Source organism: Arvicola amphibius, chromosome 4, assembly GCF_903992535.2.
Source record: "Arvicola amphibius chromosome 4, mArvAmp1.2, whole genome shotgun sequence".
Lineage (NCBI taxonomy): Eukaryota > Metazoa > Chordata > Mammalia > Rodentia > Cricetidae > Arvicola > Arvicola amphibius.
In genome coordinates, this window is record NC_052050.1 from 153,995,712 (window position 1) to 154,021,886 (window position 26,175).

The following is a 26,175-nucleotide window of genomic DNA, read 5'->3' on the forward strand; positions in this document are numbered from 1 at the left end:
TAGGGCTGATTTCCTAACTACATTGAGTGACTTTGCATGACGGCAGCCTTCTACGGGCAGTTGTTTCCGAGAGCCATCAGCTCAAGTCACCATGGGAATGGGATGCAGATGGTCCTCACAGCCTTCTGGAAACCAAACTGACAGGAACTGGAAACTGGTGGTAAGCAGGCTGAACAGTGGAGCCAGAGAAAGTAGGCACGAAATGGGTGGTTTGGGGGAAGCATCAAGATGGACTGATTTCCCGATTTTTGCTTCTAAGGTGTGACAGACAGACCTGTTTCTTGGGTGATGAGGAACCAGGAAGCACTATAGCAAGTGGGCTTCAAGTGAGACATACTCTCCTGTTGTCTTCACTGTGACAAAAATACCAGAGAGACTAAATTAGCTTAAGTGAGGGAAGATGTATTTTGGCATGGTTTCCGAAGTTTCAGTTTATGGTCATTTGGCCCCGAATACGTGTATAGGACACCATATTGGAAGAAGAATGCAAGAGAGGAGAGTTGTTCGTCACCCAGACCCCCAGGGAGCAGAGAGTGAAACTGGATTGTTGTATAGCATTTCCATGGGGGTGGGGGATCCCTAATGTTCTGAAGGGAAGGGCCTTAAAACTCAGGAAGTAGGGGCTGGAGAGATGGTTCCACAGTTAGAAGCACTTGCTGTTCTTGCAGAGGACTGGGCTTTGGCTCCTAGCACCCACATGGCAGCTGATAACCATCTGTAATTCTAGGTCCAGGAGATCTGGCACCCTCTACTGGCCTCTAGGCACCAGACATACATACGGTGCACATGTATGTGTTCAGGCAAAACATACACATACACACACACACACACACAAAATAATGAATCTCAAAAAAAAAAGTCAGGAAGTAAACAACTCCAGAGCCTGAGGAAGTCCCTGAAACCAGATGCTAAGAAATATGGACTGCTGAGAGACAACCTCAGACAAGCCCAGCCATCTGGAAGAGACGTCGACCAACAGAGCTACAGGAAAATACACATTTCAGCCTTTGAAATGCCTGCAAGTTGTGCGGTGGGCTCTAGGTTTCCAGTTGTTGTGAGTTGTTTCTGGGGTGGGCCTTGCTGGTGCAGCTGTCTTTGGGGCATGTGGGGAGCTCCACGATCTTCACAGGTAGCACAGAGGTGAGGGCAGTTCAGCTTGACACAACTCAGTAGCCGAGTCTGAATCAGAGTTGCTTCATTTTGGCATATTTACACACAGCATGGTTTGCTGAAAACTTTTCTTGTGAAGATTAACTCAGTCCCACGCGCACAACAAAGCATGTCTAAATCTCTTTGAGGAACAAAGCCAGCTAGGAACAAAACTCTCTGCAAGGTACGTGTGACATCTTCCCTAAAGGTGGGTTCTATAGACTGACTACATGTGACATCTTTCCTAAAGGTGGGTTCTATAGACTGACTACATGTGACATCTTTCCTAAAGGTGGGTTCTTTAGACTACATGTGACATCTTCCTAAAGACGGGTTCTATAGACTACATGTGACATCTTCCTAAAGATGGGTTCTATAGACTGACTACATGTGACATCTTCCCTAAAGGTGGGTTCTATAGACTGACTACATGTGACATCTTCCTAAAGACGGGTTCTATAGACTACATGTGACATCTTCCTAAAGACGGGTTCTATAGACTACATGTAACATCTTCCTAAAGATGGGTTCTATAGACTGACTACATGTAGCATCTTCCTAAAGTTGGGTTCTATAGACTACATGTGACATCTTCCTAAAGACGGGTTCTATAGACTACATGTGACATCTTTCCTAAAGACGGGTTCTATAGATTGAGTGCATGTGATACCTTCCCTAAAGGTGGGTTCTATAGACTGACTACATGTGACATCTTCCTAAAGATGAGCTCTATAGACTACATGTGACATCTTCCTAAAGATGGGTTCTATAGACTGACTACATGTGATACCTTCCTAAAGACGGGTTCTATAGACTGACTACATGTGACACCTTCCCTAAAGACGGGTTCTATAGACTGAGTGCATGTGACACCTTCACTAAAGATGGGCTCCATGGATTGACTAAGAAAAACCTGTTTACAAGAAGGGTCTGGAGGAGGACCTGGTGCCAGAAAGTCTTTGACCACGCCAATTGCGCAAAGGTCAGCCGGCTAAATAGAAAACACGTCCACTCCAGCCTTCTGGGTGTAAAACAGGTTTTGCATTCCTTCCCTGGAAGGAATAACCCTTGTGTTTAACATTCCAGGTCCCACTAGTGCATGTCCTGTGAGCACAAAGCCCTCCCTGCCCCCTCCAGAGTCATTTCTGCTCCTGTAAGTAACCCTCATTCATATGCCTGCAGTAACACTCATAAAACTCACTGGTCCACCGAGCTGGACTGTGGTGAACCTCATTTTGCTCTGTGCCTGGTTCTCCATCGGGGATGAGTAGGTGCTCTTTTTCACAGCATGTTGCACAACAGGGATGCAGGAAGGAGTCAAGACAAGAGTAACCCAAAGGACATGTCTCAGTGACCTACTCCCTAGCTAGGCCCCACCTCCTGTGTTTTGCCTCCTCTGGATAATGCTATCATATGGAGACTTCACTGAGGGATTAATCCACTGATGATATCAGAGCCCTCGGGTCTCTGGAAATGCCCTAACACATTCCCAGAGGTGTGCTTCATTAATAATCTAGGCATTTCCTAAGCCAATCACATTGATAAACTTTACATCCTGGGTGCTGAGGAGACAGTTCAGTGTGTATAGAGGCATGAGGACCTGAGTTTAGATCCCCAGCATCCACATGAAAAGCCGTAACATCAGTGGCTCTCAGCCTTCCTAACGCTGGGACCCCTTAATACAGTTCTTCAGGTTGTGGTGACCCCCCACGACTACGTCACAATTGTAATATTGCTACTGTTATGAATCGTCATGCACATACCTGATATGCAGGATAGTCTTAGGCGACCCCTGAGACGAGGTCATTCGACCCTTCCCTCAACAGGTCACGACCCACAGGTTGAGAAACACTGCCATACCGGTGGGGGGCGGGGCACAGATTTGTAACTTGGGCCAGGGATGAAGAAGAGTCAGGTAGATCTCTGGAGCTCACCAATCCGTGCTGTTTATACCACAAACTACAGGAAACGTTAACAGGAAGGTGGACGCTGCCCTCCCTGGAAGAATGTTCCCTGTGATTTGAGAACAACTCTGTCATTACAGCTACTGTGAGGTGTGAGCTGTACCAGCTTGAGGGAGCCAGTCGATTGCTTCATTCATCAGGCTAGTTGTTATCTTCGATAGTGAAGCAAGCAATGAAAATGTGGATGTGGTATTTTAAAGCTGCGCCTTACCCTTCTGCTCCATTTTCTCTACTCGGGAGCTGTGGTGTTTGGTGCTTTGTTTACATTATCTAGGCCAATCTGCTCTTACAGCAGCTGACCCTTTGACATCATGTCTTCCGTGACAATGTTTGACGTGAGGTCCAACTGTCTTAACGTTGGTGCAACTGCTCTCGTCCTCCTTTGTTTGTTTGTTTGCACTGACATCGCCCCCTTTCAGTTTCAGCCCCCAGATCTTAAGTCTTCTATCATCCATACATACTGGGATCTGCTTTTTTTTTTTTATCATTCTGCTGATTTGTGTTTTATACTTTTTGCTCAATAGCAAATTAATATTTATTTTATGCATTTCTCTTTTAAGTTCCATTAGAAAACAAGTAGAAGCCACGTATGATGGTCCACACCCAAAATTCTCACATTTGGGAGTTTGAGGCAAGAGGATTGCCACAAGTTCAAGGCCAGCTTGGGCTACAAAGTGATTCCAGACTGACCTGGGCTTCAGACCATCCATCTCAAAAGAAATGAAATTAAAAATCAAACCACACGAGGCTGGAGAGATGGCTTGGAAGTTAAGAGTGCTAGTGTTTTTCCAGAGGACCTGTGTAGTAAAAGGAGTGGCTGGTTGTATTCCCGATGCCCGGCTAGCTTAACCCCCAAAATAACCACATGGAAATTGTATTAATTAAACACTGCCTGGCCCATTATCTCCAGCCTCTTATTGGCTAACTCTCACATATGAGTTTAACCCATTTCCATTAATGTGTATTGCCACTTGACTATGGCTTACCGGCATGAGTCTAACCAGGGTCCGTCTAGGAGAGGAGAGACATGGCATCTGCCACACTGCCTTCTTCCTTTCAGAATTCTGTTCTGTCTATTCCACCCACCTAAGGGCTGGCCTATCAAAAGGCCAAGGCAGCTTCTTTATTTATATGTTTGGACAAAACACCCAAACATATAAAATTTTAAATTAAAAAGACCAAGCCATGCTGGGAGGTGGTGGTATGTCTTTAATCCCAGAATTTAGGAGGCAGAGGCAGGTGGATTCTTGAGTTCCAGACCCACTCAGGACTACACAGAGAAAGCCTGCCTTGAAAAACCAAAGTAATCAACCAAACGAAAGAACAAAAACAAGACACAAAGTTCCTCAGCATTTTTATCTTTAATCTGAAGAATGTCCTATCATCTACCTCCTTTTATTTTTAAAGTTTATGTGTATATGTGTGCCTGTGTACATGTATGCCTGTGTGCATGTGTGCCTGTGTACATGTGTGCCTGTATGCGTGTGTGCCTGTGTACGTGTGTGCCTGTGTACGTGTGTGCCTGTGTGCGTGTGTGCCTGTGTACGTGTGTGCCTGTGTGCATGTGTGCCTGTGTACATGTGTGCCTGTGTACGTGTGTGCCTGTGTGTGCCTGTGTACGTGTGTGCCTGTGTGCGTGTGTGCCTGTGTACGTGTGTACCTGTGTACATGTGTGCCTGTGTGCCTATGTGCCTGTGTATGTGTATGCCTGTGTGAATGTGTGCCTGTGTGCGTGTGTGCCTGTGTACATGTGTGCCTGCGTGAGTGTGTGCCTGTGTGCGTGTGTGCCTGTGTGCATGTGCACATGTGTGCCTATGTACATGTGTGCCTGTGTACACGTGTGCCTGTGTACGTGTGTGCCTGTGTACGTGTGTACCTGTGTACATGTGTGCCTGTGTGCCTATGTGCCTGTGTATGTATATGCCTGTGTGAGTGTGTGCCTGTGTGCGTGTGTGCCTGTGTGCATGTGCACATGTGTGCCTATGTGCATGTGTGCCTGTGTGCGTGTGTGCCTGTGTACGTGTATGCCTGTGTATGTGTGTGCCTGTGTGCGTGTGTGCCTGTGTGCGTGTGTGCCTGTGTGCGTGTGTGCCTGTGTGCATGTGTACCTGTGTACATGTGTGCCTGTGTGCGTGTGTGCCTGTGTGCGTGTGTGCCTGTGTGCGTGTGTGCATACGTGTACATGTGTGCCTGTGTGCGTGTGTGCCTGTGTGTGTGTGCCTGTGTGCGTGTGTGCATGTGTGCCTGTGTGCATGTGTGCCTGTGTGTGTGTGCCTGTGTGCGTGTGTGCATGTGTGCGTGTGTTCCTGTGTACGTGTGTGCCTGTGTATGTGTGCCTGTGTACGTGTGTGCCTGTGTACGTGTGTGCCTGTGTATGTGTGTGCCTGTGTACGTGTGTGCCTGTGTACGTGTGTGCCTGTGTACATGTGTGCAGGCACCTGCATAGGTCAGAAGAGGATCTGGAATCCCCAGAGCTGATAATCGTGAGCCACCAGGGGTTATCCAGTTCTCTGGGAAAGCAAGGAGTGTTCTTAACCACCGAAGCATCTCTCCAGCCACCACATCCCTTGCTTTTGAAGATCATCAGCTTTGCCAACTATTGAACTCTTGATTGACAAGTTTTGTTTTGTTTTTCTTTCAGAACTTGAGATATGCCAACTTGCAGCCTTCTGTTCACTATGTTCTAATGAGATGCTAAACCTATGAAGGTTACTAGTTAGGGACAAATCACTTCTCTCTTGATGATTTAAATATTATCTATTTGCTTTTGTCTTTCGAGTTTAATGTGTATTGGTGTGGGTCTCTGAGTTTACGCTATATGGAGTTCCTTGAGCTTCAGGCCTTTGTAGCATATAGATTCATGTCTTTCATCAAATAATGACCATTTGAAACTTATCCTGGGTGTACAAAAGGTAGCCCTATCATTGACGAATGGAAAACAAAATGGGACATATGCACATATAGACTATATTCAGCCACATAAAGTAATGGGTTCTGACATATGCGACACTAGGAATGGAACTTAAAAACATTATACTGTAAAATAAGCCAGACAAATAATGAGTCTACTTGCATAGGCTAGCATAGGTAAAGACAGGGTAGCTACCAGCGCTGTTGGTAATAAGAAGCATGTAGTCACTCCTTGTAATCGCAGAGTTTCTGTTTGCAACGATGACAATGTTTTAGGAACAGATGTTAGTAATGTTCATGCAACATTGTAAATCAACACTAGGAATTTGCAAGCTTAAAATGATAAGCTTCAGCATGGTGCACAGTGATAGTACACACCTTTAGTCTCAGGACCTGAGAGGCAGAGGCAGACGAATCTCTGTGAGTTCGAGGCCAGCCTGGTCTACAAAGCAAGTTCCAGGACAGCCAGGGCTACACAGAGAAACTTGTCTCGAAAAACCAAAAGGAGAGAGAGAGAGAGAGAGAGAGAGAGAGAGAGAGAGAGAGAGAGAGAGAGAGAGAGAGAGAGAGAGAGAGAGAGAGAGAGAGAGAATTTAAAAAATATGGATATTTTATGATTCAACCCCTTCTTTACAGCATAAATCAGGAAATCCTAAACAGTGCAGAAGACAAGAAAAAGGGGTGGGCAATATGGCTTAGTGGGTAAAAATGTTCCCATGCACAAGCCTGACTCCATGAGTTTAATCCCCAGAACTCCAAAAGCCAGACGCAGCAACCTGTGTCTGTAATCCCAGCACTCCAGCAGTGAGACAGGGCAGGAAGAGATAGGAAAATCACCCAGAAGCTCACAGGAAGGCTCATCTCGGTAGAGTAGAAAGGGTGAGAGCAATGAAAACAACCAGGGAGACCTTGGCTTAACACGGTGGAAGGAGGGAACAGCTTCCTGGAGGTGTCCTCTGACCCCCATCTACACACCCTGCCCCCGGCACGCCAAGCTCTCAGTCACGGGTCCATCATGCACCCACACCAACTCGGTGGGCACAGCCTATTAAAAATGTTTCAAAAGGTAAGGAAAAGAACTTGGAAGGCACAAATGTTGCCTATGAAGACTTATTTATCCTCAGATGATAATTGCACATCATGTGGGAAATCAAGAAATCTATTGCAGGTGGTTTTTTTTTTCTTCAGTAGATTTAGCAGTTTCTGTGGATACAAGATGCATTCAGGCAGCCAGAGCACAATTCTGGTGGGAGCACTTGCCAAGCATACATGAGCCCCTGGGCTCCTACCCTGCTGTAATGAATAAATATATAAACAAATACCTTCATCTCTACAGAACCTATTTTTAAGTACATATTTTAAGTACAGTTTATAATAACGTGAAAGGAATCTAATTAAAATTAATTCAGATTTGTAAAATTCCATCGTTTTAAAAAGTATAAAACATTGTTTTGAAAAATCAAAAAAAAATCTGAATACAAATCACCTTGATGGCTTTGGAGACTCAATGTTGTGAAGCTGGCCATCATCCTTAAACTATCCTATAGGTTCCATGGTGTCTCGATAAAACAAGTCTCAGCATTTTTTTGCTAAAACCTGCCAATCTGTTCAATTTTTTTTTTTTTTTGTGAGAGTGTGCGTTCAAGCCCAGCTTTGGCAACATAGCGATGCCCCCATCTCAAAACAATAACAACTTCTTTGTTTGCTTTTCTAATGGCAGCGCTGGTGATTGGACCATTGCTAAGCACACTGCTAAGCTACGTCCTCAAACCACATTGTGTTTTAGGACAGTGCTAGAGTCAGAACATCTATCCCATGGCCACCCATCCACAGAAGCAGCTTCTTCCCGGTAGGTAGCCGCAGAAGGGTAAACCTGCCACTCAGTACTGACACTGATCTGTAATTATCACACAGACTTCCTGGTTTATATAGAGTTCTACTCTTTTTTTTTGTGGGGGGGGGATGATGTGGGATTCCCCTCTATATGCTGTGAATAGCATTGGTTAATAAAGAAACTGTCTTGGGGGCTGGAGAGATGGCTCAGAGGTTAAGAGCATTGCCTGCTCTTCCAAAGGTCCTGAGTTCAATTCCCAGCAACCACATGGTGGCTCACAACCATCTGCAACGGGGTCTGGTGCCCTCTTCTGGCCTGCAGGCATACACACAGACAGAATATTATATACATAATTAATTAATTAATTAATTAATTAATAAGAAACTGTCTTGGACCTGTGTAGGGAATAGAGGTAGGTGGGGAAAAACTAAACTAAATGCTGGAAGAAAGAAGGAGGAGTTAGGAGAAGCCATGTAGCCCTCCCCAGAGACAGACACTGGGAACTTTGCCAGATAAGCCACAACCATGTGGCGATACACAGATTACTAGAGATGGGTTAAATTAAGATATAAGTGTTAGCCAATAAGGAGCTAGAACTACGGCTGGAGAGATGATGGCTCAGAAGTTAAGAGCACTGACTGCTCTTCCAGAGGTCCTGAGTTCAAGTCCCAGCAACCACATGGTGGCTCGCAGCATCTGTAATGAGATCTGGTGCCCTCTTCTGGCCAGCAAGCATACAGACGACAGACAGAACACTGTATACATAATAAATAAAATAAATCTAAAAACAAAAAAAGCTAGAACTAATAGACCAAGCAGTGTTTTAAATAATATAGTCTCTGTGTGATTATTTCGGGACTGAGCAGCTGGGAACCAGCTAGCAGCCTCCTTACAACAGGGGGAGGGGGTTCCTCTGAGACAGTGTGTCTGCCTGCTGCCCTGTCACCGGCAATGTAGACCAGGCTGGCCTCAAACTCCCAGAGGTCTCCATTCTCTGCTTCGAGAATGCTAGGATTAAAGATGTGCCAAGGCTGCAGGTTCTAACTCTGTGAGTATATGCTCTGGACAAGCACACACCAGCATGGAACCACCTCTATGCCATACTTAATAGTTTTGTTAAAACCATTTACTGTCCTAAAAGTCCTCTGTGTTCCGCTCATCCCCCTGCCCACCCTTACACACCATTTCCCCAGGCCCCACAGACCTTTACTGTCCCAAGAGTTTTGTCTTTTTCAGAATGTCATTTAGTTGAAATGAGACAATTTATGCAAAGTATGTGACATTTTTAAAAATTGATTTCTTCACTTTATATCATTATATACTTAGGTATTTCTGCAATTTGATTATTTTTAAATTTTTTTTTTGTTAATGCATGTTCCATTCTCCAGATGCAGCACAGAGTATTGATTCACTGCAGGTTCTGGGTTGAGTTTTGGCCGTTATGAAAATCTGCTATAAACCACCATTCGCAGATTGTTCTGTGAACACAGTTCTTGGTTCACGGGAGTAACTGCCAGATAACCTCTGGGTTGGATGGTGACTTATGCTCGGTTTTAGCAGAAACTCCAAACCTTCGTTGGAAGGAAGTTAAGTCCTTTTTTGTGACTATTCAGTATAAATGATAGCTGGGTCAGAGAGAATACAGATGACAAGAACACGGCACTACGGGGAAGGGACTGCAAGATGGGGCTTCAAAATTAGATTTTCTCCTAACAAGCAAACATAAATGTATTTCAGACCTGATAATTGGGTCAAATGCATGCTTGAAGAGTTGAAAATAGAAATCACTGTTCTACTTGACACCTATCCCGGGCAGCAACAGTGAGGTCATGTTTATATAGTCTCACAGGTAAAAACCACTGCAGGAAAATGTCAAGCAAATAACTATCTAAATAAGAAATTCTTATATTGTGCGCTCACTGTTTTTTGTGTTATGAGAGATGTGAAGGGAATGAGGAGCAGGAAACTAGGCTCAGGTGATCTTCCAGATCAATTTGTTCCTCTATGCACATGTGTATGTGCATTCTTGCGTGCGTCTGTGCGTCTGTGCATGCATGTGTGTGCGTGTGCATGTGTGTGTGTGTGTTGGGGTCAGGGGAACCTACCCAAAACTATCTATTTGGAAATGTTGGAAATGTCCCAAGAATGGAGACAGTAGTCATCCAACCCTGAGATGTAGCTCCCACAGTGCGGTCCCTTGCACTTTTTGCATCAAACAGACCAATGGTCACTTACTTGGCTGAAATGAGCAACGGAGTGAAAGCTGACAACCTTACAGGATCACCACGATCTCCGTGGTGCTAAGTGAGCACCGGCTGAGATACAGCCAGAGCTGCGGGGCTAGAGCTGGCTTGGTTGCCTGCCAGTCACAGAAACTGACCCTTTTCAGTGAACCTCCACTTTCAGGCTGCCCACCATGCTCTGGGCGAGTTGACGCCTACCTCTTCGACCTCTTAACTCTGTAATACAACTATAGTCTACCTTTCAAAGCACATTTTTGGGAAAAAGAGTTCCCAATACAAGTTCAACACCATCAGGATAGGAGAATTTTAAATCAGATGCTATCCGTGTTCAGCTGGGACATCCTGTGCCCATTGTCCTGCTTCTCTGTGACATCATCTCACAGTAAATCCCCTTAGGTGACCAATCTGTCCTTCACTTCCACTTCTTCTTGGGTAGACTAGTATCCTTTCTATCCTCCAAAAACAGGGACCTGCCCAGTCCAGCCAGGTAGGAGAAATCCCTGAACGTTGTGCCTTGTGTTTGTCTCTCCAGGCCAGAGTCCTCCTCCCTACCTAGAGGAGCTAGCTGCAGCCCCATCTATCATCCCTTCCTCCCCAGAACATGGAGTCCTTTCTGAGGGCTCATGTCATCTCCAGACCCCACGGACACGGTAGGAATGTGCCTACAGCCCTCTTCTTTCCCCTACATTCCATTCTGAAGTCAGCTCCTCCCAGACCTTTCTACACACACCTCTCTTCCCTTCGTCTTCTTAGTGGGGTCTCCAAGTGCTCCAAGAGCCTTGGTTTTTCTAGAACCAACTTTAAGAAGGCCAGTGAGCCAGCTCCATCCCTTCAGCTACTCAAGAGCTGCCCCAGTGGGTGACAGGAAGAGATTTCCCACTCTGAATCCATGCGGCCCTGTCTTGGTCAGTGTGTAGCATGTACACTATGCCAAGATGATGAAAGCTAGGGGAGCCAAACATAATGTCCTCCCCTACCACCACCCCATCTCCTGGAAACGTAGGCTCTTAGATGTATGTGCCCCACACCTGCAACTGGAGGACTTGGATGCATGCGCCCCCACACCTGCAACTGGAGGACTTGGATGCATGTGCCCCACACCTGTTGCTGGAGGAACAGTGTTTGCCACAGCAAAGCCCACGGATGCATTTTCTTCTGAAGCACTAAGGCTTGGCAGCTGATGACCAAGCTCTTGGAAGACAGTGAGGAAGACCTCTCTGAGTTCTCTCTTCTGGACCTCTGGCACTGCCCCTTCCCAGTCAGTCTCTCCAAGCAACCTTTGCCTTCTTCAGATGTCACAAAACGTTCTAGTCACTTGTACCTGCTACTGCACCTTCTTGCTCCTTTAGCACATCCCAAGCACATGGGGTGCGGGTGGATTCAGCAATCTGATGCCACTTAGAAAGAAAAGCAACATTGTTTTCTAAAATCCCCTGTTTATATTGGTTGCCACTTGGAGAAGATGCAGTCTACTTCAACTGACTATAAAGGTTTAATTTATGTTGCTATAATCCACAATATGCATACATAATACACAATCACACCTAATAGTCTGTCCCTCTACCTCAGAGTATGACAGTCTATTCATCCTGATCTTAGAACCAGTATTTATGGAGAAATTCTTGTTAAAAAGTAACAGCTGTATTCTACAGTGTATATGTATATATACATATATATATATATATTTGTAACTAAAAAATATATGCAAGTGAAAATTAAAGAACCTATTATGTGTGAATGGTTCTGTACCCAAAGTTCAGGTTTTAACAAGCTTAATCCCTAATACAGTGTTGGGAGGTGGGATCCAGGGAAGTTTCAATCAGGGAGGACCCACCCTCTGGGCTGGATTAATTATGATATAAAGTTCTGGGAGTGGGCTCTCTCTCTGCTACCCTTCCCTCCTTGAAATCCCCTATGCAGCATGTAGCCCCAGGGCACCCTCCCAGAGGGGACAGAGCCTTCCTTCCCTTGATCCTGTGCTTCCCAACATCTAAAACTAAGAGTCCAAGGTCCAGTTCTGGAAATTATCCAGTCTCTCCAGTCACGGAGAGACTGACGGGCCTATGTTATAGTCATGAGAGACTGCCAGCCATGGGCCTGTGCTACAGTCACACAGAGACTGCCAGTCACAGTCCTGTGTTACAGTCACAGAGAGACTGCCAGCCACGGGCCTGTGTTACAGTCACGGAGAGACTGCCAGCCACGGGCCTGTGCTACAGTCACGGAGAGACTGAATAGGCCCCTCAGGGAAGCTCTGGCCAGGGCCAGGTCTTCATGTCTAGGGCACCTGACAACTAAAATATGCCAGTCAAATTCCAAAGTTGGAACTTAAACATTTTTTAATGCACTTATTTGGTCTTTAAGAACTATATGATGACACATGAATTATCCTTGTTTAAAAAAAATGTCCGATGGGGCCGGAGAGATGGCTCAGCAGTTAGGAGCATTTGTTGCTCTTGTAGAGGACCCTGGTTCTATTCCCAGCACCCACATAGTGGCTCACAATCATCCATAACTCTAGTTCCAAGGTATCTAACCCCCTTCTTCTGACCTCCTCAGGCATCAGGACACACATGGTGCACATGCATTCATACAAATATACATGCATACATGCAGCAAACACTCATACACATAAGCAAATCTAAAATAAAAAAAACGTTGGCTAGGTTTTGTGCAATAATTAGTTCAACACAAAAATATAACTTAAAAATGAGATTCTTAGTAAGTTTCAAATAATTATGCCCTGATCATAAATGGTTTTTATTTAAGAATGCATATTCTTATGATTCAAAATCAAATGTTTTAAAGGTAAACCTAATAAAAATCAGCATGAAAATGTTTTATTTAAAATAGTTACAGGTGGCAAGAAAGCAGCAACTCTTTAAAGATCGAAAGTAAGCATCTAAGCTCAAAAATAAAATTAAAATCTCTTATCACCATTATGCTCAATAACAAATATTTGACCAACAGATTATAATTGTACAATAAATAAAAAAGTCTTTCTAATTCTTCTTTACCAAAAACTCACGAGCTGATGAGTTAACAATAGGAAGTTAATAATCTTCATTTTAAAAAAAAAAAGGCACATCCAGGCAAAACAGTTCAGGTGATTGTAAAATGCAGTGTTAAAACTCGGTACATAATCTACTGACGGCAAATAAATTACTTCAGAAAAACACGGGAGAGGTTTTGAATGCAAGCAAACACGAGGACACTGGCTCTTCCTTGACGCTGCTGTCTCTGATGGAAGGCTGGCAAGAGGGAGCAGCAACAAACCATCTCAGGACTTGCAACCCCCCCAAGAAGGGCCCCGTCCACAGTCCAGTCTGCCATCATCTGGCGCTGTCAGAGGCTTGACCTCCTCTCCGGTCTTGGCACACACTTTGTAATGGCCGCTTTCCACAGCACTGGGGCAAGTAGGAGGCTAAGTGTGGTCACGCTTAGAATAAGGAGGTACACCTGAAACAGATCAATGGGCACAGTCACGGGGGTTCCGGAAGGGAAGGCGTGCAGCCCTCATGTCTTGCTGAGTACAGGATGCTCTGTGGTTCCAGAGAGCACACTGAATAGCACATGGTCCCACTGAGTGGCAGAGCTTACCCACCTTTACAGAAAGAGGAAGTAGTGCGGGGTGGGGGAGAGGACATTTGCAGTGGGAACAACTGGGATTTAACCACTGATGGAACGCTGTGGTGAGGTCTGGTAAATTCCAGGGTAGCAGCCTGATTTCTTTGCTAGCCTGAAGGATCCACGCTCTCCCCATGGTGCAGCCCTGTGTCAGCTTCAGTGATGCCTCATTCAGTGGACAGGCCTCTACCGTGCTTTTACCATGTCCTTTACACTGCCACATCCTCACACTCCTTACACAGGGACAGCCACTGGTCTCTAGATGTTCTGCAGGCTTCCTGTGCTTCCCTGGGAGCTTCTATTGTGGCTCCAGATAACAGCCCACTTCTCCTCAGCCTGCTAATAATAATTAATATAAGAGACAATGACATTGCTTCCTGGCCTTTGGGCTAAGATCAAGCCTAAAAGATGACAGCAGGATTCTATTTTCACCTAAGAAATTCAACACCTTAAACCAGAAGGAAGCAGCCAGGTCCAGGTTCCTGCCAGGCCAGCTCAGTGCCCACTGGGAGCATGCTGCTGTCCCAGAGGCCTGGTGTGCCTGGACTCCCAAGTCAGCACAGTGGGAGTCAGGGGGAGTGTTCCCTCTTTGCTAGAAATGCTTGCACTGAAGCATCCGATGTGCTCCACAAGGCACTCACGCCTGTCAACTTACTGACTCTCACCTCTCTCGAGATGATCCCTGCTCTCCGTGCTCGACTCCCCAGAACGAAGGAGAACTCGCTGACCTGTGCCAGTCCCGCTGATACAATCCACTTGATGTACTGGCTGCTCTGCGGCAAGATGAGAGACAAGACCAGCACTGCCAACACAAACTGTAAGAATGGCTTATCACATCACTATTCATGACCAAAGGCCGACAAAATTACTCTCATAAACCATAACCTAGATGGAGAACATTAGTGGCTACCATTGTTTCTAGACACAAACCAAGTAGGAAAGTATAGACAGTGCATGTTAAATAGTCAGATGTAGCATGATTGATAAAAACCCAGACACAGAAATTGGGGTTCAACCTGAAGGCCAGGAAAGCAAAACAGCCAGCCACTGGTTCTTACCTCTACTGCCTCCAGGAATCTCAGAAAGAGACTGTGTGTGAGAGCTGTCTCCTCCTGTCTTACATTCTTCTATAGGGCTAGGATTAAAGATGTGTACCACTACAGCCCAGTTTCTGATGTGGGATGTCGTTCTGCATATATATTGTTTTAATTGATTAATGAATAAAGTTGCTTTGGCCTATGGCAGAGCAGAATATAGCCAGGATGGAAGGGATATATAGAGAGAGTAGGTCGAGTCTTCCTTCTGTTTGTGTGTTGCTTTTCTTGGTTAATGAATGAAGAAACTGCTTTGAGCCTATGGCAGGGAAGAACAGAACTAGGTAGGGAAAGCTAGTCTGTATGCTTGGAGAAAGAAGGGTGGAGTCAGGGAGAAGCCATGGTGCAGCCACCGAAGACAGATGTGCTGAAACTTTGCTGGTAGGCCACGACCTCATGGTGATGCACAGATTAATGGAGATGGATTAAATTAAGATGTAAGAATTAGCCAATAAGAAGCTAGAACTAATGGGCCAAGCTGTGATTTAATTAATACAGTTTCTGTGTGGTTATTTTGGGGCTAAGCTATCAGGGAGGCTGGAAACCAACGAACAGCCTCCTCCTACTACAATGTAGCTGCCAAAGGAGGCAGATGCCATGTAGCAGCTCAAAAAGCAAGAGGTGACAAACCATGAGCCTCGTGGTAAAATAGAAAATAATAAAAATGGGTTAATTTGAGATGTAAGAGTTAGTTAATAAGAAGCTTGAGTTAATAGGCCAAACAGTGTTGTAATTAATATGGTTTCTGTGTGATTATTTGGGTCTTGGTGGCCTGGAAACAAATGAGCAGTCTCCGCTTACAGGTTTCGATGGCAAACTAGTATGGCTGCTGGGATTAAAGGTGTGTGCCACCACTGCCTGGTCTGCAAGGCTGACCAGTGGGGCTGTTTCGCTCTCTGAACTTCAGGCAAACTTTATTTATTAAACTACAAATAAGATATCACTACAGCCAGAAGGCACCAAATAAATAGAAACTGTCTTAAATGCACATAGAACAAGAAGGCAAAATAAAAAGTTTGGATTCCGTGACAGAAAATAAGGCTTCCCCCATCAAACTGAATCGAAAGCATTAAATAGTAAGCGCTCAAGACAGAGGTTCATTCCATATATGAGAACAGCCTGGAATTGGCAGGCAGTTCAGAACTAGCAACTCGCCAAATATCGCTAAATAAGCAGTCACACTGTGACTGAGACACCAGTACAGATCACACAGTAATGTGTGGTCATGAGGATGGGCATTTAGCAGTGCCCACTGGATTTCCTGTATGCTGAAACACACCTCCATCAGGAAGGAGACAATGGCAGCTCCTCAGACTTAACCACAACAACCCTGCTCCCCAACCTGGCTTCTGCTAATTCCCAACACCTCAATTCTGAAACAACACATCATCCCACCATCTAAACCACTGGCCCAGACCTGCCTCCCTGGGCCTGCCAAGGGCGTGGGTGGGAGTGTCTCCACACAGCGGCGCTGGGAGCCACACGTGTCACTGGGGCTCTGCAGAACTTAGGCAGTGACTGGCTGGAAACAAGGGCCAATGGGAAGTGCTCTACTGTGTAGTGAGCAACAGGGCAGTGTGGACTTCACCAGCTCTGAGTGGTAAGGGCCAGCCTCACTTCATACCTTCATGACGACCACAGACAGGGTGAGGAACACCAGCACAGTCAACTCATAGATCACAAAGGTGGGGAACACATGGAGCCCTGCGGGAGACAGAGACAGGCACTTCAGAGCAGGCTCCAGCCATCTCAGCTACAAATCTACAACTCTGTCTTACTCGTTAAGCTTGCTCTTACAGAAGACTTAACTGAAACCCAAGTCCTTCTGAGTGCTTTGGCAAAACCCTCTCCCTTTTCTGGGGAAAGAGAGAGGCCCAGCAGCCCTCCTCCATCAGGCCATACCCGCAGAGAATGCACAAAACTCCCAGGTCGGCACAGGACCCAGCACTCCTTTGGGACTAGGGACTAGCGCACACACAGCTTGAGTGTGTACCCAGCAGCCATAGGAAGGGTCAGGAAATGTCCCACAACTACACACAGTCTTTGTCATTCCTCACTTGGCTCACACAAGGAAGAAACCAGTGAGCAGGCCTTGCCCTAGGTACCTCCCATTGCACTGATGAAACCTGACAAGCAACCAGCTAATTCTTGACCTTTTTTTGTCCATTTTCCCTATTTTAAAGTAAGTCTCTCCTCAGACTCTAGATAAGCATATTTATATACAGCCATACAGACGTGTCTCGCACGCATATCAAAGGAATCGCAGCGTTGAGATGAATACCTATGGACGCGAAGAAAATGATGGCCAGGAAGTCTCGGATGGGCTCGATGTAAGCCATGATCTCCTCTGTGACCATGTGCCCCTGAGAAGAGACCAGTGCTCCAGCCAGGAAGCAGCCGAGCTCCATCGAGACGTCCAGCAGCTCTGTGACCTGAGGATGAGGGAATCAGCTTCATTAGGGAACACATGCACTGCCCAGTCTACTCACTGCCGGAGACTGCTCACAGCCTGACGCTCTTCCACCCAATACAAGAACCACAGTTCACACCAAGAATGGCTAGTATCCAAGTACCACCCAGAGACGCAGGTTCCTATATGCAGCTCCAGGAGGGCCCATGAGTGGCCAGAGATACCATACACAAGAGACTAACATTGGTTGAATTAACCATACTTGGGGAGAAAAAAATTAATATTTTAAACAGTCACTTATATAGACCACTGTAATATTTTTAAATAAGGATATTTTCCAATCTTTATTTCAGTTCTAAATTTTTAAAATTTTATATGCATTGGTGGTCTGCCTGCATGTCTGCCTGTGTGAGAGTGTTGGGTGCCCTGGAACTATTAGAGACAGCTGTGAGCTGCCATGTAGGTGCTGGGAATTGAATCCAGGTCCTCTGGAAGAGCAGCCAGTGCTTCTAACTGCTAAGCCATCTCTCCAGCCACGCCAACCTTTATTTCGAATAATTGTTATACACTTTTTATCTGCATCAGGAAAGAGCCAGACTTTAGCATTAAAACGATTCCTGTAACTGACCTCAAACCTCATAGAAGGCGGACAACCACCAGCAGGTGACGGCATTGACAGGGTACAGAGAAAGCTCCCACCAGTGCAGAGAGGATGAGAAAGGTCAGACGGAAGGGATGGTCATCATAGACCAGTTCTCTAACTTTGCCCTGTTACACACAGAGCTAAGACGGGCTTCTGGAACATCACCAACAGAACAACTGCAAAGATACTTTAAAACTATAGGAAATAGCAACAGTCCAATATAAAACATTTCTAAAAAGAAGTACCACTTACAATGACATCAAAACCACCATTAAACATAAAGACACAGATTCACAAAATGGCAGAACCTTTGTACCCAACACAAGATGCCACTGAGGTACCAGAAGGTCCCAACAGTGAGAATGTAGACACTCTGCACCAGGAAGGTGTCAATACCCCCTCAAATAATCGACAGATTTAGGAATGCTGGTGAGACTTATGTATGCATGAACGATGAAGGCCAGACCAGAAAACTTACAAGGAAGTTGAAGAAATCACAAATAAAGCTATGATTATCCTGATACAGAACCAAATTTGGTCCAGGATGCTACTGGATGTCAAGCTACAAAACAGTGAGAGCAGTCACGGATTAACAGGCGAGCAGTAGCAAATCAAAATAACACCCCACTCTTGCATAAGCACCCCCATGCACACGAGCAAAGGAAATGTACACATCAACTACTAGAAACACACATAACTATGTATGTACACATCGATAGTGTACATACACTACCCACTTGTATTTACAAAAGTGCACATGTACACGTATACCTCATACAAAGGTACAAGAATGAATTCAAACACTTGCACATACAAATACACAACACAGCTACTTGGATTCTGGCAAGGCTACCCTACAAAGCAATGGACAAAGATTCTTTTATACCTGTGAGAAACCTTATACCACAGACTGAACTCACACGCCAGGTGGACTGTAGATCTAAAGGAGAAAAGTGGAGCAACGACACTTGCAGAAGACACTACAAAACATCTTCATGAGCTCAGAGTAGCAAACATATACATCCGTACAGAATACGGCAAGTGCTAGCTATAAAGAAAACACTTACTTATTGGGTTATATTGAAATTAAGAATCTCGGTTTATTTAAAACTGCCATTAAGAGAAAGCCAGGATCAGAACATATTAGCAAACATGGACGTGACACAGAACACTACGCAACCATATGGACACAAGCGCTGGCACATTCTACACGTGGACCTGAAGGCATCAGGCTGGAAGAAGCCAGATGATAACAGCCACGCGGTGTCTAATCCAGTTTATATAAAAATGCCAAGAAGCAGCAGCAGGTCCACAGTGACAGACAGTGGACTAGTGCTGATGGGGATGGGGAAGCAGCAAGTCCACAGTGACGGACAGTGGACCAGTGCTGATGGGGATGGGGAAGCAGCAGGTCCACAGTGACGGACAGTGGACCAGTGCTGATGGGGATGGGGAAGCAGCAGGTCCACAGTGACGGACAGTGGACCAGTGCTGATGGGGATGGGGAAGCAGCAAGTCCACAGTGACGGACAGGGGACCAGTGCTGATGGGGATGGGGAAGCAGCAAGTCCACAGTGACGGACAGGGGACCAGTGTTGATGGGGATGGGGAAGCAGCAAGTCCACAGTGACGGACAGGGGACCAGTGCTGATGGGGATGGGGAAGCAGCAAGTCCACTGACAAGCGGCGATAATGGCACAGTACTGAAGCATTCTGGGAACCACCAAATCACACAGTAAGATGTTTAAATGTGAAGGTTATGTTACATAAATTTCATAGCTGCTTTTTTATTGGGACAAAAAACCTAACAAAAATATTTTTAAAGTCTACAAATGAATAAGAAAATTACTGGTCCCATAGAGAAACAAGCAAACCACATTGAGGCGCAGCCCAGAGCGCACCCCAGGTGTCTTGCATCACGTAAAAGGAGAGCTGACTCAGCAGCTCCGAGGAAAAGGGAGTCAGAGCCCACTGCATATGTGTACGCAAACACACACAACAGAAACGCTAAGGTCGAACACAGACAACACCAAGTGTGGGAAGGGTGTGGACGAACCCGGCTCCCATCAGTCTCAATGTCACAGATTAGGCTTTGGGCAGAAAGGACAGCGGGGAAGGTAACCAGTTGTGCTTTCCGAGCCCAGCGATTCCACCTCCTTAGGAATGAAATGCAGGAGTAAAACCATGGGAATAACAGACAGCAGCTCTCTCGCATCACCACTAACTGCAGCAGTAGCGACAAGCACTGTGGGAGCATCTGATGTGCAAAAGGCCAGCACGTCCAGTAACACCCAGCACTGACAGTGGGTGCCCAACAAAGGCTGTGGAGTGAGCAGGGGAAGAAACCATGGAGGGCCGAGGGACAGTCACTCTGGCTGCTGTATCCCTGGGGAAGGCAACACTGACCTCACAGACAAGACAACCTTGCTGGAGGTTACTTTCAAAAAGAAAATAGTCTGGAATAGGTAAAGCAGGGGAAATTTTAAATAAGTAACATTCTTGAAATAATTATAGTTATCATGAGCAGAAGCAAATGTTCTGCTTCCCCAAGGTTATAAAATAATACCACACATAAAGAAAGAATTTGCTAATTTACTTTCTAAAACACTGAAACCTTTAGTCTCAAGACAGATTCAGTGTGAAGAGGAGGAACACTTAGGCTCCTCAGGGCAGCGTCCTGTCTCGCTCAGCGGGGTGGCCAGGCTACCTGCCAGCTTCTCCCAACCCCTAGCACTCACTTCCTTCCTTAATTTCTGAAATTGCTATTTAATGAGTACCATACAAATGGATTCACTCAGCCATATACAGCCTTTGAAGAATGGCTCCTTGGCTCTGCATGGCTCCCTGGGCTTTGCGGAGACAGCAGTTTTACTGTAGGACAGCATTACCTGCTATGGATATGCCGTAGTTTTTCCTTGTTTATTTAGTGCATGCATATAGATATGTGTGCATGGACGCTTATAAGGCCAGAGGTCAACATTCAGGTGCCTTATCCAACCACACTCCCTCTTGCTTTGCTTTTTATGTATTCACTGTTGGAGACAGGCTGTGTCGCTGAAGTTCAAGCTTAGCTGTTCAGCTAGATAGACTGCATGGCAAGCAAGCCCAGGGACGCTTCTGCCTCTGCCTCTGCCCCTGCCCCTGCCCCTGCCCCTGTCCCACAGCACCTCACTCATCGATTACAGGACCTTGTCACTGCCTAGGTTTTGCAGTGGGTCTGGGGACCCAAGCTCAGGACCTCTTGCTTTCAAGGCTAACACTTTAACAACAGAACTGTCTCCCCAGCCCTATAGATCACAGCGTCTTACTACTCACCCTGAAGAACAATCACACTGGATTTGGCCATGAACATTCACGAGTTTCTGAGCGAACGTACACCTTCATTTCTCTGGGATAAGTGCCAAGTTGCACGGCTGCTGAGCAACACGGTGGAGGTGTGTGGCAATTCCGCCGTTGCTATTTAGGCTATTTAAGGATGCCCCTGGACCTTCCCCCACTCTCTCAAGAGAAGTCTACTTTCTAACACAAATCTGGTTTGTCTTACTTTTAAGTCTTTTTTTTAAAAGATGTATTTATTTATTATGTATAGTGTTCTGCTTGCATGTATACCCGCAGACCAGAAGAGGGAACCAGATCTCTCATTACAGATGGTTGTGAACCAACATGTGGGTGCTGGGAATTGAACTCAGGTCCTCTGGAATAACAGTCAGTGCACTTAACCCCTGAGCCATCTCTCCAGCCCCACATTTTCACTTCTTTTATTTTTTAAGATGATATTATTTTCCCCCCTTGCTTCCTTCTAAGCCCTCTTATACCCCTCCCTTGCTCTTTCAAATACATACATGGATCTGTTTGAAAGTCCTCTTTATGACAACAGAGTCATACCATTAACCAGCTCATCCTCACCAGAGAAAAATAAAAAATGGTTTGAAACTTGATCTGCTATTTTGAATGCAAAGCTGTGTGAAGCTTAAGATAGTTATGTGTTTCTGTGCCTTTTCATGAATACACGTCTGTTTTTTAAAAATGTAAAACCTGTCTCGAAAAACAAACAAAATAAATGCTGCGCTCACAAATCATATTTCCCCAAAGTGCTCGGTGATGATCAAAAGGTTCAGTCACGGTAGGATATAAACTGTGTGTGGGATAAACACTCCGAGTTTTAACGCTTTCACCACTTCTCCAGTGAGAAGGTGGGGCTGTCACGGGCTCCAGTGAGACCACAGATATCTGAGGGTTACCGTAAGCATCAGAAAGATGAAAGCAGACACTCCTAGGATAAGGATTTCTTTGTTCCCTTTGCTCTCCACGTGCAGTTTCCGGTAGTACGGGCCTATGAGGTAAGTCTTTATGATCAGACATAAAAGGAAAATGGCAGCCAGCGAAAAGAGGGTCTGTCCAATCAGAAACAGGATCCGCAGTGCTTCCATGATAACACTAGAAAGAAAAGAGAGAGATGGCATTTCACCTCCAAATATAGTCCTTTAAGGTCTATAAATCATCTGAAAATATTTTCTTTAACATGTTACAAGGTAAATGACTGAATCATACACAGTTTTTGTCTTTAAATGCTAAAATACAATCTATATATTATATTAACTTAGAAAATTAAGCCATATGCCTCAAATGTGGATTGTTTTGGGATCTCTGCTTTGGAGTCAATAAGTCTGGTTTTGTTGTTGTTTTGTTGAGACAGGGTTTCTCTGTGTAGCTTTGGAGCCTGTCCTGGAACTAGCTCTTGTAGACCAGGCTGGTCTCGAACTCACAGAGATCCGCCCACATCTGCCTCCCAAGTGCTGGAATTAAAGGCTTGTGCCACCACTGCTCGGCTGAGAAATAAGTTTTTTTAGGATGTTTAAGAGAACACCAGAACTGGGGAGATGCCAGCAGATGAGAGCATTTGCTCCACAGACATGAAGATCTGAGCTCAAATACCTGACATCCGTTTAAAAAAAAAAAAGGCCAGGTGTGGTCATGCACGCTTTTAATCCTTTTAATCAGGAAGCAGAGGCAGCTAGATCTCTGGGAGTTTGAGGCCAGCCTGGTCTACATAACAAATTCCAGGTAAGCCAAAGCTACACAGTAAGACCCTGTCTCAAACAGCAATAGCGACCAAAAAGAGCTGAGTATGGCCACATGCATGCTCATAACCCCTGTGCTGTGGTGGGGTCAGAAATGGGGGAGCCTGGGGCTTGCTGGTGCCAGTTTAGCTCCAGATTCAGTGAGAGGCCTTGCCTCGAGGGAATGAGACAGAGTCATAAAGCGGGACACCTGATATCCTATTCAGCATGCATGCCCCATGCCATATGCAAGTACACTGCGCACACGCACACACATACACCAAACACAGATGCACACACACACCATACACAGATGCACACATACACACACACATACACCATAAGCACACATTCATGTACACACACATGCACATACACACACATGCATACACATCATCCACATACATTTATATAGACTCCCCACATACACACCATACATAGACGCACACACGCACACACATGCACACACACATAGTCTCAACTGACAGCTTTTAGTCTCTGGAGATGCTATATAATAAAGCTAGAGTCAGAAAGACTCTAAATGTCTACAGGAGATAAGTACAGTTTGTAAGAGTCAGTTAGAGCGTAATTGCTCTCTGTCTCTCTCTCCACCTTCTTAATTCTGTAGGGCTTCCTATATTTTTCATCTGGGCTTATATCCTTTCTGGCATTCCTGGAGGTCAGCTGGACTTGTAACATAACCAAAGGTTTTCTGGTCAAGTTAATTTTTAGTTGACTTTTCCTTTCATACAGACCAAGCAAGGGCCGAGTAGGCTTGGGGCTGTTTGGGGGGAAGAATGAAAAGAATGAAGGACACAGCAGTGATGATGGAATGACATCCACCACATCTCTTCTGCATCATCAAGGGCATGACACACATGCAAAGACGTATGTCTATGCATTTATCTATGTACATCTATGTACATAGATCACTACTTTCCCAAGGCTACCTTTGGCATGTACATCTACTGACTCACTAAAGCCTCTGATTGCCTTAGAAGAGGTGAGCTACTGTCCCACTCCATAATCACAGTGGGGAGCAGTGAGGCTGTGTAATAATCTTCCAGTCCAGGAGGTGGTAGACAACAAAGCCAGGATCAGCCTGATGGTGTCACCACAGGCTTATGCTCAGAGACGTATGTTGATGGAGGACTCTCATTGGCTAATAAGAAACTGCCTGCCCATTAGTTTCAGCCTCTTACTCACATCTTGACAAACCCATATCGAATAATCTGTGTAACACCACAAAGTGGTGTCTTACCAGGAAAGATTCAGCATGTCTGACCTGGTGGCTGGCTTCACGGCATCTGTCTCCCTGAGGAGAGGCACGGTGGTCTGCCCCAGAGAGGCGAGGCATGGCGATTTATCTCCCTTAGGAGAGGCATGGCATCTGACTGAGCCATCTACCTCACTTCCTTCTTCCTGTTCTGTCTACTCCACCCACCTAAGGGCTGGCCAATCAAATGGGCCAGGCAGTTTCTTTATTAACCAATGAAATAAACTCAAACAGAAGACCCTCCTACATCAATATGTGACATGAGTTGGAGACCACACCGGGAAAGGTATTGTGTAGCTTTTTTGTTTTGTTCTGTTTTGTTTTTTGATACAGGGTTTCTCTGTGTTGCCATAGCTATCCAGGAACTCCCTCAGTAGACCAGCTGGCCTTGAACTCAGAGATCAGAGATCTGCCTGCCTCTGCCTCCTGAGTGCTGGGATTAAAGGGTTGTACCATCACCACCTGGTCTTGTGCAGCATTTTTATAAGCAAACGACTTTAAGTTAGACAAGCACACAGTATGGATGCTTACCTGGAAGACGTGCTTGCTCCGGCCTGGATGAGTGTTGGCATGACCGCAATGAAGAGCCCCAGCTGCACGTCCTGCATCACCAGCATGCCAAGCAGCACTGTGCTGTAGTCAATGTCACCTGCTGGTGAGACAGCTACTCAGAACCGAGGCTTAGCAACACAAGTGCCCAGTCCAAACCAAGGCCCTGGGGGGCTGTGACTGCCCAGCGGGCATAGGCAATTGCCACACATGCCTGTCGACCCGAATCCAGCCTCCAGAGCCCATGGCAGGGGGGAGGGGAGCTGCCTCCACAAAGTTGCTGCCTGAGCTCCGCAAGCACACCACGGCACATGCTCATTCACACGCACAATAGTAAAGTTAAAGCAAGAAATATCATGGGACTTAACATATTTTCTAAATACTTCACATAATCTTCAGAACTTAAGTAAAAATGACTTTTAAGTCTCTTTGGATCAGTAGGTGGGGCACACTGTAGGCCTAACTACTGCGAGGCTGAGGCAGAAGGACCCCGTTAGCACAAGAGTTTGGGGCCATCCTGAGCAATATAATTAAGAGGCCTATCTCAAGACAAACCTTAAAAGGGTTATAACCTTTAAAAATCAATGTTTGCTCTCAAAGACATTGTTTCACTAGTTTTGCTTGAGATGGGTATGGGCAGTTTTCACCATGTTGCCCAGTAGGCTCAAGCAATCCTCCTGCCTCAGTCTTAAAGGTAGCTGGCACTACAAGTGCACACCATTGCCCTAAAAACATTTTATAAAGAAAATCACCAAAATACCTGATTTCTATGGCTTGCTATTAATATAATTATAGCAAAATGCCATTACCAAAAGACACTGTGGCAAACAAGATGACACGCTTGGATAATGGAAACTGGAGCTCTCTGTCCTTACCCTCAGCCCTTCAGGTAACAGGTTCCCACATTCTGCAAACCACCAGAGCAAGTCTCCCCCTCAGCCTCCCCTGGTATGTCCTTCTACAGGAAGGGGCTCTTCCTAAACACGCAGTAAAGCAGAACTACAGATTGCATTTCCACCTTAGCGGTTACCTCTTGTTCTTATAAGCAATTGCAAAACCCGTGGATGGAGCAAAACAGAGCAGCACAGGATGCGCAGTGGCATGGGCTGCCATCTTCCCAGCTGCTGCTGCTGTCGCAGGCCCTCCCCTCTCCACACCGCTTCATCATTCAGATGTCTCTTTGGGCTGCTGGGGTAAAAGTTCTTGTTTTCAAACTTTACATTGTATCAACACAGACGTGTGCTGCATCTCTGTGTCTCCTCTGATCTTGAGACTAGCTCTGATTGGTTTCACAGTATCCCAGTGACTACGCTACTGATGGCATTGTCTGGTCTATGATTGAACACTTACATTATTAGTCATTTTTGTTATTGAAAGTAATGCTGTCTTTAATATTCTTTTATAAGATTTTTTAGG

General features: G+C 45.6%; 1 protein-coding gene across 5 annotated transcripts in view; it reads right to left on the minus strand.

The window, feature by feature from the left end:
• Positions 1-12,836: 12,836 nt before the first annotated feature.
• Positions 12,837-26,175, minus strand: part of Tmco3 (transmembrane and coiled-coil domains 3) — a 38,441-nt gene continuing 25,102 nt past the window's right edge. For 4 of the 5 annotated variants that reach the window (XM_038324864.2, XM_038324865.2, XM_038324862.2 and 1 more), the window contains 6 exons: positions 24,742-24,862; positions 22,116-22,311; positions 17,103-17,253; positions 16,446-16,525; positions 14,393-14,542; positions 12,837-13,559 (listed from right to left, as the gene is read on the minus strand). In XM_038324864.2, the coding sequence (XP_038180792.1) occupies positions 13,446-13,559; positions 14,393-14,542; positions 16,446-16,525; positions 17,103-17,253; positions 22,116-22,311; positions 24,742-24,862 (812 nt within the window). In that variant the 3' untranslated portion in view covers positions 12,837-13,445. The remainder of the gene's footprint in view (positions 13,560-14,392; positions 14,543-16,445; positions 16,526-17,102; positions 17,254-22,115; positions 22,312-24,741; positions 24,863-26,175) is intronic. The other variant, XM_038324866.2, reaches the window with a different exon arrangement.